At 50.6% G+C, this 15,270-nt stretch overlaps 2 protein-coding genes across 2 annotated transcripts; both read right to left on the bottom strand.

Annotated features, from left to right (window-relative positions):
* Positions 1 to 273: 273 nt before the first annotated feature.
* On the bottom strand, positions 274 to 3,421 carry GNRH1 (gonadotropin releasing hormone 1). Its single transcript, XM_059870752.1, has 3 exons — positions 3,281 to 3,421; positions 2,471 to 2,566; positions 274 to 416 (listed from the first exon to the last, which is right to left on the bottom strand). The coding sequence occupies exons 1-3, from the start codon at positions 3,419 to 3,421 to the stop codon at positions 375 to 377; spliced, it is 279 nt and encodes a 92-aa protein (XP_059726735.1). The 3' UTR covers positions 274 to 374.
* Positions 3,422 to 7,086: 3,665 nt separating this feature from the next.
* Positions 7,087 to 15,179, bottom strand: KCTD9 (potassium channel tetramerization domain containing 9). Its single transcript, XM_059870381.1, has 12 exons — positions 15,025 to 15,179; positions 13,956 to 14,077; positions 13,303 to 13,346; positions 13,071 to 13,167; positions 12,809 to 12,867; positions 12,069 to 12,197; positions 11,490 to 11,557; positions 11,287 to 11,382; positions 10,514 to 10,663; positions 10,177 to 10,282; positions 9,167 to 9,300; positions 7,087 to 8,952 (listed from the first exon to the last, which is right to left on the bottom strand). The coding sequence occupies exons 1-12, from the start codon at positions 15,070 to 15,072 to the stop codon at positions 8,836 to 8,838; spliced, it is 1,170 nt and encodes a 389-aa protein (XP_059726364.1). The 5' UTR covers positions 15,073 to 15,179; the 3' UTR covers positions 7,087 to 8,835.
* Positions 15,180 to 15,270: the final 91 nt, after the last annotated feature.

Here is a 15,270-nt window from a genome sequence, read left to right as displayed (position 1 = left end):
TAAAATCTTTCTTCCATGGACCACTGGGGACAAGGGGGGGGTCATTCCCAAAGGGAGTTAATTTATTCCTTTATCCAATTTCCTTTGCTGTTTTACCCAGAGGGGAGTGAGATGAGGACATGTGAAACAAAAGTTGTCACATCCAAACTGTCCCTGCAGGACTCAAATCAGACCCTCCTCTGCTGCTCCCACTCTGGACTGGATGTGTTCTACATAAATCAAATCATCTACACAGCAATTTTCCACTGTTTTAATGCAATTTCAGGATATTTATTCACATATTGATCCAAGCAAAGACCAATTGAGGAGGAGTTTATTTTAATACAGTTTTGAAACCTCCCTCTGGCTGTGGCTCCATTGCACTTTGGAAATTTTTAAACCTTCTTCCTTCTGCCTTCTCCCTCCACCAGCCTCTCCTGTAACCACACACCAAATTCTGGGTTTAAAGAGCAGAAAGGACTTGGAGGATGGAATTTTCAGGTGCTAAAATACCACAGAGGTGAAGCCCTGGGGTGGTTTGGATGGAGATGAAGTGGGTGAATGTCTGGGCCTTTGTTCCCTGAGGTGCCTCAGGGAGGGGAATTTTGTGCTGCCTCCCCCTTGCCCAGGAAATGAAGATAACTGGAGTTTGTCCATGGGGTGGAACGTTTCCAGCCACTCCCCTTTTTTCCCCTGTTGAATATTCCTGCAGCAACACCAGGAATGTGTTGGGTTGGAAAATCTGGGTGTGGGAAAAGCTCATTTGTTTTCAGTGTTATTAGCAGCAAGAAATGAGAAGTTCCTGAGCAAACCTCAGGATCTGCTGGGGTTTGGTCCTTTGGCTCTGCCAAGACAAGCCAAGTTTCCCTCAGTGAGCCAGAAAGGACTCATCTCAAATATCCTGGGAATTATTCTGCTGTGTTTTCCTGCCTAACATCATCTCTTGCAGTAAAATAAACCCTTAACTATAGTAAATTACTGCTGCTGGCTCTTCACTGTCCAGTGCTGCTGGAAGTCACAGCCACGATTCCAGTACATGTTCAGTACAAATAGGATTAAAGATGAGCTAAAATCAGATTTATTTAAGTAGTTTCTGCATGAAAATCTAGTGGAATTCAGGCTCTGCATGACTGTTCCTGATTTTATGAGCCTTTTCCAGGCCTGGCTCTTCAGTGAGCCTGGAGAGGCTTTCAAGCACTCAGAGCTTTGGGGTTTGCCTTCAGCTTTGAAGTAGAGATTGATTTTTGGGATGGCCCAGGGACACTGCCCAGGAACTGGTGCCCATCTGGCCCCATCAGGGTGTTGCTGGGTTAATGAAGAAGCACATTTTGCCTGAGAAGGCTCCCTGTGTGTCAGTGAGCTCGGCTGGGAGCTCTGTGCTCTGCTCCGTGCAGCAGCTGAATGGAAACGGCATTTCCCTGCCTGGGGACCCTGGGAGCAGCAGCTGCCATCTGGCTGTGCCCTGCAGCAGCTGGGACAGCCCTGGGACAGGGACGGGGACAGCCCTCGGGCAGGGACAGACCTGGGGCAGGGACAGGGACAGGGACAGGGACAGGGACAGGGACAGGGACAGGGACAGGGACAGGGACAGCTCTGGGACAGCCCTGGGACAGGGACAGGGATGGGGACAAAGACGGCCCTGGGACAGGGACAGGGACAGCTCGGGGACAGGGACAGCCCTGGGGCAGGGACAGACCTGGGGCAGGGACAGAGAGACAGGGACAGGGACAGGGACGGGGACAGGGACGGCCCTGGGACAGGGACAGGGACAGGGACAGCTCTGGGACAGGGACAGCCCTGGGGCAGGGACAGGGACAGCCCTGGGGCAGGGACAGGGACAGCTCTGGAGCAGGGACAGGGACAGCCCTGGGGCAGGGACAGAGGCAGGCACAGGGACAGCTCTGGGGCAGGGACAGGGACAGATCTGGGGCAGGGACAGAGGCAGGCACAGGGACAGGGACAGCCCTGGGGCAGGGACAGAGGCAGGCACAGGGACAGCTCTGGGGCAGGGACAGGGACAGCCCTGGGGCAGGGACAGAGGCAGGCACAGGGACAGCTCTGGGGCAGGGACAGAGGCAGGCACAGGGACAGCCCTGGGGCAGAGCCAGGGGCGCTGTGGCTTCGCAGGGAGCCGGAGGGGGCTGGGCTCGGTCTGGGTTAACTGGGACAGGAAATGTCACTGCCAGGGGAGCTCTGGGATGATGGATCCCCGTCCTGGGGGTGTCCAGGGCGGGATCTGGGAGCGGTGCAGGTGACAGTGAGGGACCTGTGCAGGTGATTTTGGTCCAGTGGGAGGTGGCCCTGCCTATGGGCCATGGTGGATTTCAGGTCCCTTCCAACCCAAACCATCCTGGAATTCCATAACAAGGGCAGAGCCAGATTTCCTCATGTGAGCTAAACTTTACTCCCTCGTCCTCCTCCCCCCTTTTTCCCTCCCCTCATGTTTCTTTAGAATTTCCCACAGTGATGACAGAAAACACACACCACTCACCATGGCTTCCTTCAGCCCCCTGATCCTGGAGTCCTGGGACGAGCCCGGGCACTCGCTCTGCTGCACCTCCTCGAACTTCTCCATTTCACTGGGAATCTGGATGGGAAAAGTGACACGAGGAAGTGACACAGCCTTCAGGAAGGGAGGAGGAGAATTTTCTGCCCAAAGCAACGCAACCCCAGGTACAGATGGGGGTGAAACTCCAGCCCTGCAATTGTGCTGGAGTGTTCCACTGAGACCTGGCATTCACCTTTCCTCACGAGCCCCAGGATGCTGAAATGAGGCGGAACAAGACATGAAGTAATGATTGGGAAAGAGGGGAAAACCTCTGCTGGACACAACCTTCCACCTGTGCTTTGGCATTTAATGCTGAGCATCCACCACATGCAAATTGCCAAAATGGTAAGGGAAGTGGAGAAATTGTCATAAAATAACCCATCAGAATGTGGCAATTTAGGGAGAGGATGAAATCAGATTTAACCTGGACCTCAGAGCTCCATCTCTCCCTTGGAGCTGGCTGCCCAAATTATTCCATAGTGCTTGAGTGAAAGTTCAGAGAGATTTTACACCCAGTGATTATGAAAATAAATCTATTTTTCTGCATACAATAGTTTTACTTCTGTCAGCTACAATGTGCTGTTCAATTGTCACCTCACCTCTCTTTTTCCAAATCCTACTTCAGCCAAGGTGTTCCTCCCCAGATCTGGGGGTGTTTGGGAGCAGACACAGGGACAGGTGCAGAGGGAAGCCTTTGTCACCTTTTTGGCTGGATTTTTGCCGGCCAAGGTTGTTTCCCAGCCCAGGACCCACCTCCTGGAATGGTCCCAGCAGGACCTGGGTGCTCCTCTTGCCCCCTGGCTGGAGGCCGTAGGACCAGTGCTGAGCCAGGCCCAGCCCCAGGGCCAGCACACACAGCAGGACACTGAACACCATCCTCCTGGGCTTCTCCATCCTGGCAGAGACAAAAACACACCTGCCTGGTCACAGGGCACTGCAGCTGCAGCTGGGCCTTGCAGAGGGGAGGAAATGAGGCATCTCTGGGTCACAGAATCATGGAATGTGCTGAGCTGGAAGGGGCTCCCCAGGATCCTGGAATTCCAGCTCCTGGCCCTGCACAGACACCCCAGAAATCCCTCCCTGTGCCTGCTCCAGTTCTGACCTGCCCCTCCTGGGCAGGAGCCCTAGCTGGATTTGCAGCCTCTCAAAGGGGGGATTAGCTCACTTGAAAGAGATTGGACAGCTGAAAGATTTGGCTGAAGATCTAAATTAGGATTTCTGAGTTCCAGGCATGTGTGGGCCTCAAAGGCTGCATTCCCTGGTGGTGTTTGGCAGATGTGTTCAGCTGGTTTCTGCTCTGATGTCCCTGCTCCTTAAAAACTGCCCTCTGCAGTCTCTTCTAATATTTTTTTTTTTTTAAATAGGAGCATCTGTAAGCACTGATAAATAAAAAGGGAATGTGGGATGTTCCAGCACATTACCTGCTGCCTGAGAGGTTGTGGAGTAACTCCAGCTCTTCTCCTCTGGAAAATGTCTGTGAATGTGCTCTCACCTCACATTTATAGCCGAGAACCCCAGTGCCACCCCGTTCCCAGCAGGAGATTTTCCACTTCTCCCTCCCAGGCTGTGATTTTGGTGTTCCTGTTCCAGTGGCTGTCAGGCAGCACAAGCAAAGCCCATAATTGGGACACCCTGGTGCAGCAATTAACTCCAGCTCTTTTCTCTAAAAGTCATAAAAGTAACAGCTTTGCTTTTAAAAGGTTGTAAATCCCACACTGGGATCCAGATGATCCTGCTGGGAAATACAGGAGCTTTTCTGTCAGTGACTTTTGGTTCCTTTCGTAAAAGTTCTTGGGTGAGTCTGGATTTGTTGAGGGTGGGAAATGGGTGAGGAATCGAGCTCAGTCTTCACAACTCCTGGAATGTTTTGGGTTGGAAAAGGCCTTAAATTCATCTATTTCCCTCCTGCCATGGGCAGAGACACCTTCCCCTACCCCAGGGTGCTCCAAGCCCCATCCAGCCTGGCCTTGGGCACTTCCAGGGATGGGGAATCTGTGACCCAGGGGACACCTCCTGCCCATCTTCACTGATGTCAGGCATGAAGGAAACAACCCTTGAGCACTCGAACAGGAGCACATGGCCAGAGCAGTTTGAAATCCTCCTCCTTAACATTTCACTTCAGGTGCCTTGGTGTTCCTTGCTCTATAAAATGCCAGGTGGGATTAACCTGGATGAGTCCATGACTGTAAATGTACTTTGCTGGCAGGATGGAGTCTCTGGTGTGAACAGGATCCCCAGATCCTTTTTAGAAGGGCCTGGAGTGACAGGGACAAGGGGGAATGGGTTTAAACTGACAACAGAGAAGGTTCAGATCAGGAAGAAATATAGAACTGGGGTTTATATTAGGAAAAATTCCTTCCCTCTGAGGATGGGGTGGGGCTGGGATGGAGTTCCCAGGGAAGCTGTGGCTGCCCCTGGATCCCTGGAAGCGTCCAAGGCCAGGCTGAACAGGGCTTGGAGCAGCCCAGGACAGTGGAAGGTGCTGGGGATGGAGTTGATGGAAGTGATCCTTAAAGCCTCTTCCAACCCAAACCATTCCATAATTGCCATCTGCAGTTTGTGCACTGCAGATTTATAGACTTGTTTGCATGCAGGAGTTCAATTCAGTGCTTTGGACTGCAGAAATTGTATTTTTCCCCACCTGGCTGCTCCTCTGCCTTGCTGGTCTGTGCCACCTGAATGTCTCGTGGTCCCTGTTCTCCAAAGACCCTCAGCTCCCATGACCTCCTGGAGCTTTAATGGATTAAATTCAGTGAGTCAACAATTCAGGGAGGATTTGGTGACTCCGAGCAGAGTCACCCTTCCTGCCCCAGGGCTCCTCCCACTCCTGGCAGGGGCAGCCAGCCCCGAGCTGAGTCCAGCTGGGCTGGGGAGCAGCTGGGCTCAGGGCAGGAATGGTGGGCTCAGAGCAGGAGTGGTGGGATCAGGGCAGGAGTGGTGGGCTCAGAGCAGGAGTGGTGGGATCAGAGCAGGAATGGTGGGCTCAGAGCAGGAGTGGTGGGATCAGGGCAGGAGTGGTGGGCTCAGAGCAGGAGTGGTGGGCTCAGGGCAGGAGTGGTGGGCTCAGGGCAGGAGTGGTGGGCTCAGGGCAGGAGTGGTGGGATCAGGGCAGGAATGGTGGGCTCAGAGCAGGAGTGGTGGGCTCAGGGCAGGAATGGTGGGCTCAGGGCAGGAGTGGTGGGCTCAGGGCAGGAGTGGTGGGATCAGGGCAGGAATGGTGGGATCAGGGCAGGAGTGGTGGGCTCAGGGCAGGAGTGGTGGGATCAGGGCAGGAGTGGTGGGATCAGAGCAGGAGTGGTGGGCTCAGGGCAGGAGTGGTGGGCTCAGGGCAGGAGTGGTGGGCTCAGGGCAGGAGTGGTGGGCTCAGGGCAGGAGTGGTGGGATCAGAGCAGGAGTGGTGGGCTCAGGGCAGGAATGGTGGGCTCAGGGCAGGAGTGGTGGGTTCAGAGGAGAACAGCTGGGCTCAGGGCAGGAATGGTGGGCTCAGGGCAGGAGTGGTGGGATCAGAGCAGGAGTGGTGGGATCAGAGCAGGAGTGGTGGGCTCAGGGCAGGAGTGGTGGGCTCAGGGCAGGAATGGTGGGCTCAGGGCAGGAGTGGTGGGCTCAGGGCAGGAGTGGTGGGCTCAGAGCAGGAGTGGTGGGTTCAGAGCAGGAGTGGTGGGATCAGGGCAGGAATGGTGGGCTCAGGGCAGGAGTGGTGGGCTCAGGGCAGGAGTGGTGGGTTCAGAGCAGGAGTGGTGGGATCAGGGCAGGAGTGGTGGGCTCAGGGCAGGAGTGGTGGGCTCAGAGCAGGAGTGGTGGGTTCAGAGCAGGTATATTCCTGCTCCTCTTGCAGGCACATCGAGTCCCCCAGGGATTCTCCTGTGTTTGGAGCCTCCTTCCTCCCCTGATGAGGGTTGCAAAGTGAGGGTTATTTAAAGGAAAAGCAGAGTTGGTTTGGACATTTACAGAGCTTTGCCCAGTAACTGCAGCTCGTTACCCACCACTCACCCTGGCTCTGATCAGTCTGCCCTGAACAGCTCCCAACAGCTTTTTCTCCACAGGTTTCTGGTGCATCCACAGGAATTGGACTTTTATGATCCCAGGGTCCCTTCCAGCCCAGGATATTCCATGATTCCCTGACTATTCTGCCACCATTTTATTAAGCAAATATGAAGGGTGGGGACAAAAAGGCTGAGGTGTCTTGGAGAGGAATGACAAACCAAAACCAATCCCATGCAAATTCTCCAGTTAATGGCTCAGAACCCCCACAAGCACAGCTGTTTTTCCAACAGGTATTTTATACTTAAAACTCAAAAATTCTTGTTCTGCTCACACAAACCAGGGAAGATTTGGGGTTTTTTTATTAAAATGAAGACAACCAAGCCACTTTTTTCTTTCACACTTTTTATTAATGCAACTTAAATTAGCTGGAACCTGCAAATTCTGCACAGGGCTCTCCACACAGCTCTGTCCTGGCAAAAGAGGTACCTTAAATCCAGCTGTGAATGATGGTGCCACATGCTGTGATTATTCCATAGTGCTTCAGTGAAAGTTCAAAGAGATTTTATACACAGTGATTATGAAAATAGAGATATATATATATTTTTTTTTCCATACAATAGTTATACTTCTGCCAGCTACAAAATATGATAAAGAAAAATAATTCCTTTGTTTCTCTAGCCCTAGGAATCTTCTCCTACTGCAACAGACACAACATTCCCACTGAAAGCATGAGGTGTGAGAAAGGACTCCAAAGTCACACTGTAATATTTCCCTGGAATCACAGGTCACTTCTCCAAGGATAGAGTGTTGTCCTAGAGCTTGATCCACAGGGATCTGCAGGAGATAATCCCAATTCTGAACCTCGTGGCTCTGGGATTTTGAGCCTTGAAAGTTCACATCGCTCACCTGAGTCAAACCAACTCAAAAAGGAGGGAGAATCCTGCAATTCCCCCCAAACACACTCTTTGCTGACCCTCAGCCATCTCTGATCCTCCCAGCCTGGGGGCAAAGCAGCATTTTTGTAACAACTGAGACAAGACGACAGAAATTGCACTGCCAGGGAGAGACAACCCCCTGAAGAACTGTGGAACTCCAGCTCCTGTGGGACTCCAGCTGGGATCCACTGGTTCTTATTCCTCCTTTGTATCTCTACAGTAACAGCTTGATTTCCTTAAATTCAAAGTTAGTTTTAACTTTGGGGTGGTTTAAGCATCTGAGGTAAGTTCTTGATGCACCTTTTTTCTTTTTTTTGGTATAGTTTCTTCATGTGCTTTTTGATTGTGTGAAATAAAGGTGGTGTGAGCTGAGAACTCCATGGATCCTACAGGGAAGCAGCTCCTTATCCACACCAGGGGTGCTGAGGCCTCTGCCCTGCCCAAGTGCCCCCACAGGCAGCTGCAGTGCTCTCTGCACAGGCACAGCAGGGGTGGCAGGGCACAGAGGGCACCTGGCCCCAGGCAGGATGCTTCCACAGCCACCTGAGCAGCCCAGACAGAACAGGGCCCAGCTGGGAACAGCCCAGGGAGCCTTCAGGGAGTCTTTGCATAGAGCATGGGGGGGAAACAGGGAAAGATTCACCTGCTGAGGTGGAGAGGGGAGGGCAGAGCACGAGCTGGGGCCCCTCTGCCTCTCTCTGCTTTGCTGCCAGCTCTGTACTTTCCTCTCTGCACTGAATTCACCACCAAGGGTGAAAACACTGCAGCAACTCCAGCCTGGAGTGGTCAGGACATGTGAAAGAAGGATTTCTGCCACCAGCTGTGACTGACAGTGCACCTCCACGCTCATTTGGAGAGGATTAATTCAAGACATCCAATTTCTGAGCAGGGATGTTCCCATCAGCTTCCACCCCAGCAGAGACCTGAGCACCCCCTGGGGACACGGAGCCACCCCTGGCACGGATCCAGACTGGAATTACACCTGTAAACCTCAACTCAGTTGCTACTGTACAGGAGTAACATTTTCTATTCATATTGCAGCTACAGATTTAATAAATAGAATTGCATATATTGTGCTTTATAAATTAAAATGCATTCCAAAGTGAGGCAATGCGAAACAATGAAACCATTAAACCTTTCCCCCCCAATCCAGCCACACTCTCTGATTCCAGCACCAGCCCACTTCCTCACTCTGCTCACAGAGGTACAAACTCTCTGTGGTACCTCTGAAAACAAAAATTCCCTCCCCAAAAGTGATCAAAAAGAGTTTACCTAGGCACTATTGCAAATGTAAGGTGGCTAATAACCATGACTTCAACTCAGGAGGGGGAGGAGGTGAAGCAAGTCACAATGAATGTCTAGATTCCTTCCTCTCCAGCGTGTCCTGCCCTATCTGACACTCTGGGACATGTGCAGGGGGGTCAGCATCTCCTCAAAGATGGCTCCTTTCACGTTGGATCCCCTCAAATTTGCTTCTTGTAGGTCACAACCTGACAGATCACAATTCTGAAGGGGAAAAGGAAAAATAACGTTAACTGAATAGAGACAGAACTGTTCCAAAGTTTCACTCCACTCCCCTTAACTCCATTTAACTTTGCAGCTGGAGAAAACCCAACCCCTAAATGAACATCTTGTTGCACTCACACACAGTATGTGTAGGTATGATATTTATATATATGTCTAGGAAATGTATTTATGGCAGGAGATGATGCTGCCCCACCTCCAGGTCCGTCCCTGCCAGCGTGGCTCCCCGCAGGTTGCAGTTCTTGAGTTTGGCGTTTTTCAGCGTGGCCACTCGCAGGTTGATCCCAGTCATCTGGCTGCCCTCCATGTCCACACCCTTCAGGTTGGCACCTGCAGCACAGGCACAGCAGGGGCTGAGGGAAACCAGCCAGAAGTGCAGCAGGGGCTCTCTCAGAGCTGGCTTCTGGGGGTTTCTGAGCTCCAGATGACCCCCAGGTGTTACAAAGTCTCTTTGCCCAGCCCCGAGACCCGAGGAGGAGTCAGGATTGCTCGGCTGTGGCTGTCAAGGCTGATTTTGGTTTACTGTGGTTTGTTTATTGTCTGTTATCTGCAACATTCTTTTCCTGACCTGCTGAGGTCCGTTCAGGCACACTGACTGCCTTCAGGGTGCTGTTATCTTTTTATACTAAAAACTACCTGTACATTATTCACAACAATTTCCCAATACCTAGGGAAATACACAGGCTGTGTTAGACAGCCTGTTTCATCTCTGAACCAATCCAAAAGTGCCAGCATCACCCAGAAGATGGAGGCTAAGAAGAAGAAAGGACAGGACACACCCAAATCCCTCCATCTTGGCTTCTGAACCCCCATTCTAAAAATCTTAAAATTCTACTTTTCTATCTTGTAACAAACTAATTATCATTCTACTTGAACTCTCCTGGCTTGTGAATCCTCCTACAAGATTGGTAATTGTTTCCATGGGTTAAAATCAAAGGCACAGGGATCTTGGGCTCTGTGCCAAGGTCTCTGAGCCCCTGGCAGGGGCTGGAGCCCTCCAGGGCAGCCAGAGGGATGTCCTGGGATCTGACACTGGGTAAACTGGGAGAGGCCAAGGCAGAACTGGGAATTCAAGGATTGTTTGGCAGAACCAGCCCAGAGTTGTGGGCTCTTCCCAGGGACTGTACAAACACAGCTGAACCTTTGCCACATAAATGTACAGGCACAGGGCTGATCCCAGGCAATAATTAACAAACAAAAACTGACCTTCCAAATTAGCTTTAAGGCCTGATGGATCTTCAAAGTTGCAGCCCTTCAGGGATGCTCCCTCTGCGTTGGAACACAACATCTTCACCCCCTGCAGGTTTGCACACTGGCAGAGACAGGATGTGAGTCACAAGGTGTCAAGATAAACACCAGGAATCAGCAGAACACAGACTGAAATTCTGCACTGACCCCCCCAAGCACAACCCCCCAGTACTGTGAGAAGTATGGGAGCACTCTAAGTGCAACAATCACAGAATACACTGGGAAACTGATTTTCTTGGTCCAATTCCTGTTTCTAGAGACAAGTGCAGGGCAGCCCAGGGTGCAGCACCCTTACATCCAGCACGGATCCAGAGAGGTCAGCTCTCTCCAGGTTGGCACAGCACAGGTTGGCGTGGGCCAGGTTGCAGCGGCTCAGGTTGGCCATCTTGAAGTTGATGTAGCGAAGATCCAGGCGGGAAAGGTCGGCTCCACTGAAATTCAGCCCCTGCAAAAGGCAGTGAACACCCCCAGAATGGTCACAGGGGTAAGGGGGAGCTCTGGACACAAAAGAATTAAAAGAAACACGTCTGGGGAGTTGTGTATATAAATCTATACAGATAAACAATGTATTGACACACCCTCAGTACCTTAAAGGGGCTGAGAAAAAGATGAGAGACTTTTTATATGGACAGAGAATGCCAGGACAAGGGGCAATGGATTTGGAGATCAGGTTTAGATGGGATACTGCGAAGAAATTCCTCCCTGTGTGGATGGGGAGGGGCTGGGATGGAATTCCCTGAGCAGCTGAGGCTGCCCCATCCCTGGAAGCATCCAAGGCCAGGCTGGAGCAGCCTGGGACAGTGGGAGGTGTCCCTGCCATGGCAGATTGGAACAAGATTATTCTTAAGGTCCCTCCAACCCCAAACCATTCCATGGTCCTACATAAACACACATAAGATCATTTACTCTATTACACAACACCATGAAATGTAAATGCAAAGCTCTCAAGATTTGGATATTGCCTTAAAACAGGCCGTGGTTTTAAACTGCAAGAGGGCAGGGCTGGATCGGGTGTTAGGAAACAATTCCAGGAGCTCTGTTGGAAAGACAAAGGCTGAGCTCCCTCACCTGGCAGCGCAGCTCGGACTTGGTGGGCGTGGCCAGCAGGAATCGGACGAACTCCTTCCGAGAGATGGGAGAGTGATCCTCGGCCGGCTGCGAGTTCTGGGGACAGGGGAGCAGGGACAGCACAGAGTTACAGCTAACAGCACGGGGTTCACATTCCCTGGGAGAGCAGGACCCGCATCCAGGGGGTACAGACAGCAAGGTACCTTAATAGCAACCTCCAGGTGTTCAATGAGGGAGTCGATCCCAAAAAACCTGGCTTCTTCCAGAACCCCTACAAACAAAGCAGGGCTGGTTAATCCAGGGAACTGCTGAGCCAGAGAGCAGCACCCTTCTCTCCCCTTACTGGAGAACACACACACATTCTACTGGATGTAACTGGGGAGAGAGAAAATGTTTGCTTGCAGCTAAAAGGAAAAACTTAACTCAGACACAGCATTTCCACCAGCAGCATTAGGTTAAAGAGATCATCTCCAGAATTGCAGATATTAATCCAGTATGGATTTTTAATGCTCCAAAGAGAAATAACCAGCCTGTCCTCATTAAAGCAAGCACATGGAGCTGCACTGCTGAGAATAAATCCACCAAAGAAAAACTCCCAACCACAGGGATGAGCACACAAAGCTCCCCCTGGCTTCACCACGGGCAAAGCTTTAATTCCAAGGAACAACTGAGGAGATGTCAGACAGGTAATACCTACCTAGCAAATTAATGCCATCATTTACACACAAAGCTTTAATTCCAAGGAGGAACAATTGAGGAGATGTCAGACAGGTAATACCTACCTAGCAAATTAATGCCATCATTTACAATGAGCTGTCCGTGACGCAAATAGTTCAAAATGGGCTCAAAATACTCGGGACTGCGGTCAATGAGGAAAGCTCCTCTAGGATCTTGCTTATTCCCCCAAGCATCTGTTTCCACAACATATATATATATAAAATTACTTTTGATGTAGTAATAGAAGAGCATTTGCTTCAGTTTTCAGAGTTTTTTATGACCAAAGGGGACTGGAATAGCAAACATTCCACTTGGAAGGGTGGTTCGGAGAGAGGAAGGAAAAGAGGAGTGGGGGGAAAAATCAGCTTAAAATGAACTTGTTCCTGCTCTGAATAACTGAATTTGTACCACATACAAGAGAATCCTGGCTAGGATAAAAGCAGCACTGAAATTTTAGTCTGATTGTCTCCCCAAGGCTGCCTCGTGCATTTTGCTCTTTGGCTCTGCTGATAAAACTGAGGAAGATGCAACACGATGAAAACCTCAAATCAAATAAACAAACAAAGGACCCAAACTACTCACAATGGATGGGAGCTGCATTTGCAGCTTGTGAGACAGATGACCAACATTAGGTGATGAGATGACAGAGAGAAATAAAGATTTAAAAAATAACTCCCTGTTCTGGTCCGGTACTTCAACATACTCTGGATATTTTACTTTATGAACAAGAGCCTCAGCTTTACAGTGACTTTTGCCTACTTTGCTCATTTATTACTTAAAAACAAAAAAGTTCATCTCAACATACCTTTGTCTTTGAACATGTGTGCCAACATACTGTCAGGTTCTTTGTTCACCAAAGTGCTCCTAGGAAATAAAAGCAGCCCAACTTTACTTTTCTTTCATCTGTAAATGTTTAAGAATTAATTTCTTGCAAAACTGTGGTGGCAAGTACAAAATACAGAGAAAGCTGCAGGAATCAAAGACCTCCTGCTTCACAGTAAGTTACTTTTTAAGGTATTTTGCTTTACTGAAATGAAGTTTTGGAAGTTTCTGAAGACCATTTTTACCGGGTGGTGGTGAAATATCTGCCTCCCACATTGAGAGTCAGCCAGTCTGTGTGGGACCCTGTCAGCTCCTCCTGAGCTCTCCCATCTGTCTGAGGATCTGCAGAGAATAAAGAAAGGAATTACTGGAAAAATTGTTAATATTCTAAACACCACAAAATAAAATCTTAAGTTTGTATGAAAGCAAAAGAAACTCTATTAAACAAAAGGTTAAAGGTAAGAATGACAGACTCACCAATGAAGGGTTCCCCTTCACAGACAAACAAAACATCATCATCCCTGAGACAGAAAGGGGTAGAGGGAAGAGAAAAAGAAGGTTAATCACAATTTATTGTTCATCTGTTTGACAGTGGAATCTCTCCTGATTCTTTCATGTAAATTATGACCAGTGGCCATAAGCTGGAATTTCTGATTTTAATCTGTATTTTGCAGGTTCTACTGGATTGGAATGGACCGACTTCACCAGAGATTTTCTCTGCAGCAGCCAGATAGGGACCACTTGTGTAATCAATTAATTCTTACAAAACAACTGCTTTTCTCCCCAGTCTGGGGCTATTCTGTGAAGCCAAAGTACTGCCAGAATCTCCTTTATAGGGAGACAAATTCCGGCCCTATTCCAGGGCTGACTGGAATAGTGGGGATTTCATGGCACAAACACAGCCCTGGAATCAACACAGGAGGAGGTAAGAAGGCCTCAAACACAGCTTGTATCAAGTTCTGAATCAATAAATGATTTAAAGTTAAAAGACATGAAAGGACCTTTGGGCATCCTGGCTGGAAATGATCACATCTGGTTTTAGGGAAAGCCCTGGGTATGGATTAAGGAGGATTACCAGGTTAGTCCCCCAATGAACAGCCCTGATTTGCCTTTTCCTGGCTGATCCTCACCTAATCAAAGCAATATCATCAATGAGCCCCCCTTTCCCGTTGTACACGCTGGTGGCTTTGATCCCAAGCTTGTTGCTGGCCACAGACAGCAAATCTGAGAGAGTCCCATACACAGCCACGACCTGGGGGAGGAGAGAAGAGCAGGCTGTGAATAAAAACAAACCCAGGAAGCTGCTCCAAAAGTTCTGCCACTTCAGATTTATCAGGGCCATCAGGAGGAGCAAAATCCATTTGGATCTCGACCAGGAAAGAAGGGAAAAGAAAACCAGGGTGACTTGCACAGCTCCCACCAAACTCACTGGAACAGCAGGGAGGCAATAAATGTTGGTGCTGTAGGAATATAATTCAGTTGTTTATTTCTCTAAAGAAATATTGCTACTTGTTCTGTTCCAAGCCTCTCCCAAATGTACTTCCCTCCCTAAAACCAAGGATTAAAGGACAGGCAGGGGAACTGTCTGCACTCAGATGTGGATGGAAAATCAGCACCACAGACACAATTTAGCAGAACTGCAAGGCTGAAATGCAGTCACATGAACCCCTGCACGCCAGGCCCGGCTGGAAACAGCGGGACCATGGGCAGAATTATTAGAATTAATAATTAATACACGTTAAAGCACAGTCACATCAACGTCTACACTCAGAATGTGGATGGAAACATCAAGATCACGGACTCTGTGGAACTGCATCCCAGGGCCTTTTCCTCTGCTGGACAAGCACTGTTGGGCCTAAAAATCTCTATTTTCAGTCCTGAGGCGATTTTAGCAAGGTTTTAAACCATTAGATGCGATTATTCCCAGGGTAGCCGCACGCAGGGTCCCTCTCCCCCCAGAGCCCTCATCCCACAGCGGTGCCTGTCACCGGCGGCCGGACGCGACTCCCTCAGGGCACCGAGCGCCTCCCCCCGCGACATATCCCCGCCTGTCGCGATTCCCTCCACAGGCACTGAGGGGGGACCCCGCGCCCCGCTCCCGCCCGCACGGCGCGGGCCTGGCCCGGCTGCCCCGGGAGCTGCGGGAGGGCGGGCAGGGCCCCGGGAAAGAGGCCCCGGCCCGGCCCGGCCCGGCCTCACCTTCCCGTTGCGGGCGCTGCCGTTGACGAACAGCGTCACCCGCCTCATGCTGCGCCCGCCGCCGCGCCGACACCCGGAAGGGGCGGGCGCTGACGGGCAGGCCCCACGGCCAATCAGCGACGCGCTGAGCCGCGAATCTGCCCAATGGGCAGCGAGGAGGCGGGCCAAAGCAGGGACGGCAGCCAATCGCGAAGAGAAGAAGTGTCCATATTTGCATAATCCCTCTGTGATTGGTTGTCGTCCGTC

Source organism: Haemorhous mexicanus, chromosome 30, assembly GCF_027477595.1.
Source record: "Haemorhous mexicanus isolate bHaeMex1 chromosome 30, bHaeMex1.pri, whole genome shotgun sequence".
In the NCBI taxonomy this organism is placed as follows: Eukaryota; Metazoa; Chordata; class Aves; order Passeriformes; family Fringillidae; genus Haemorhous; species Haemorhous mexicanus.
Note: the sequence above shows the minus strand (reverse complement) of the source record. Positions and strands in the feature narration are given on the sequence as shown.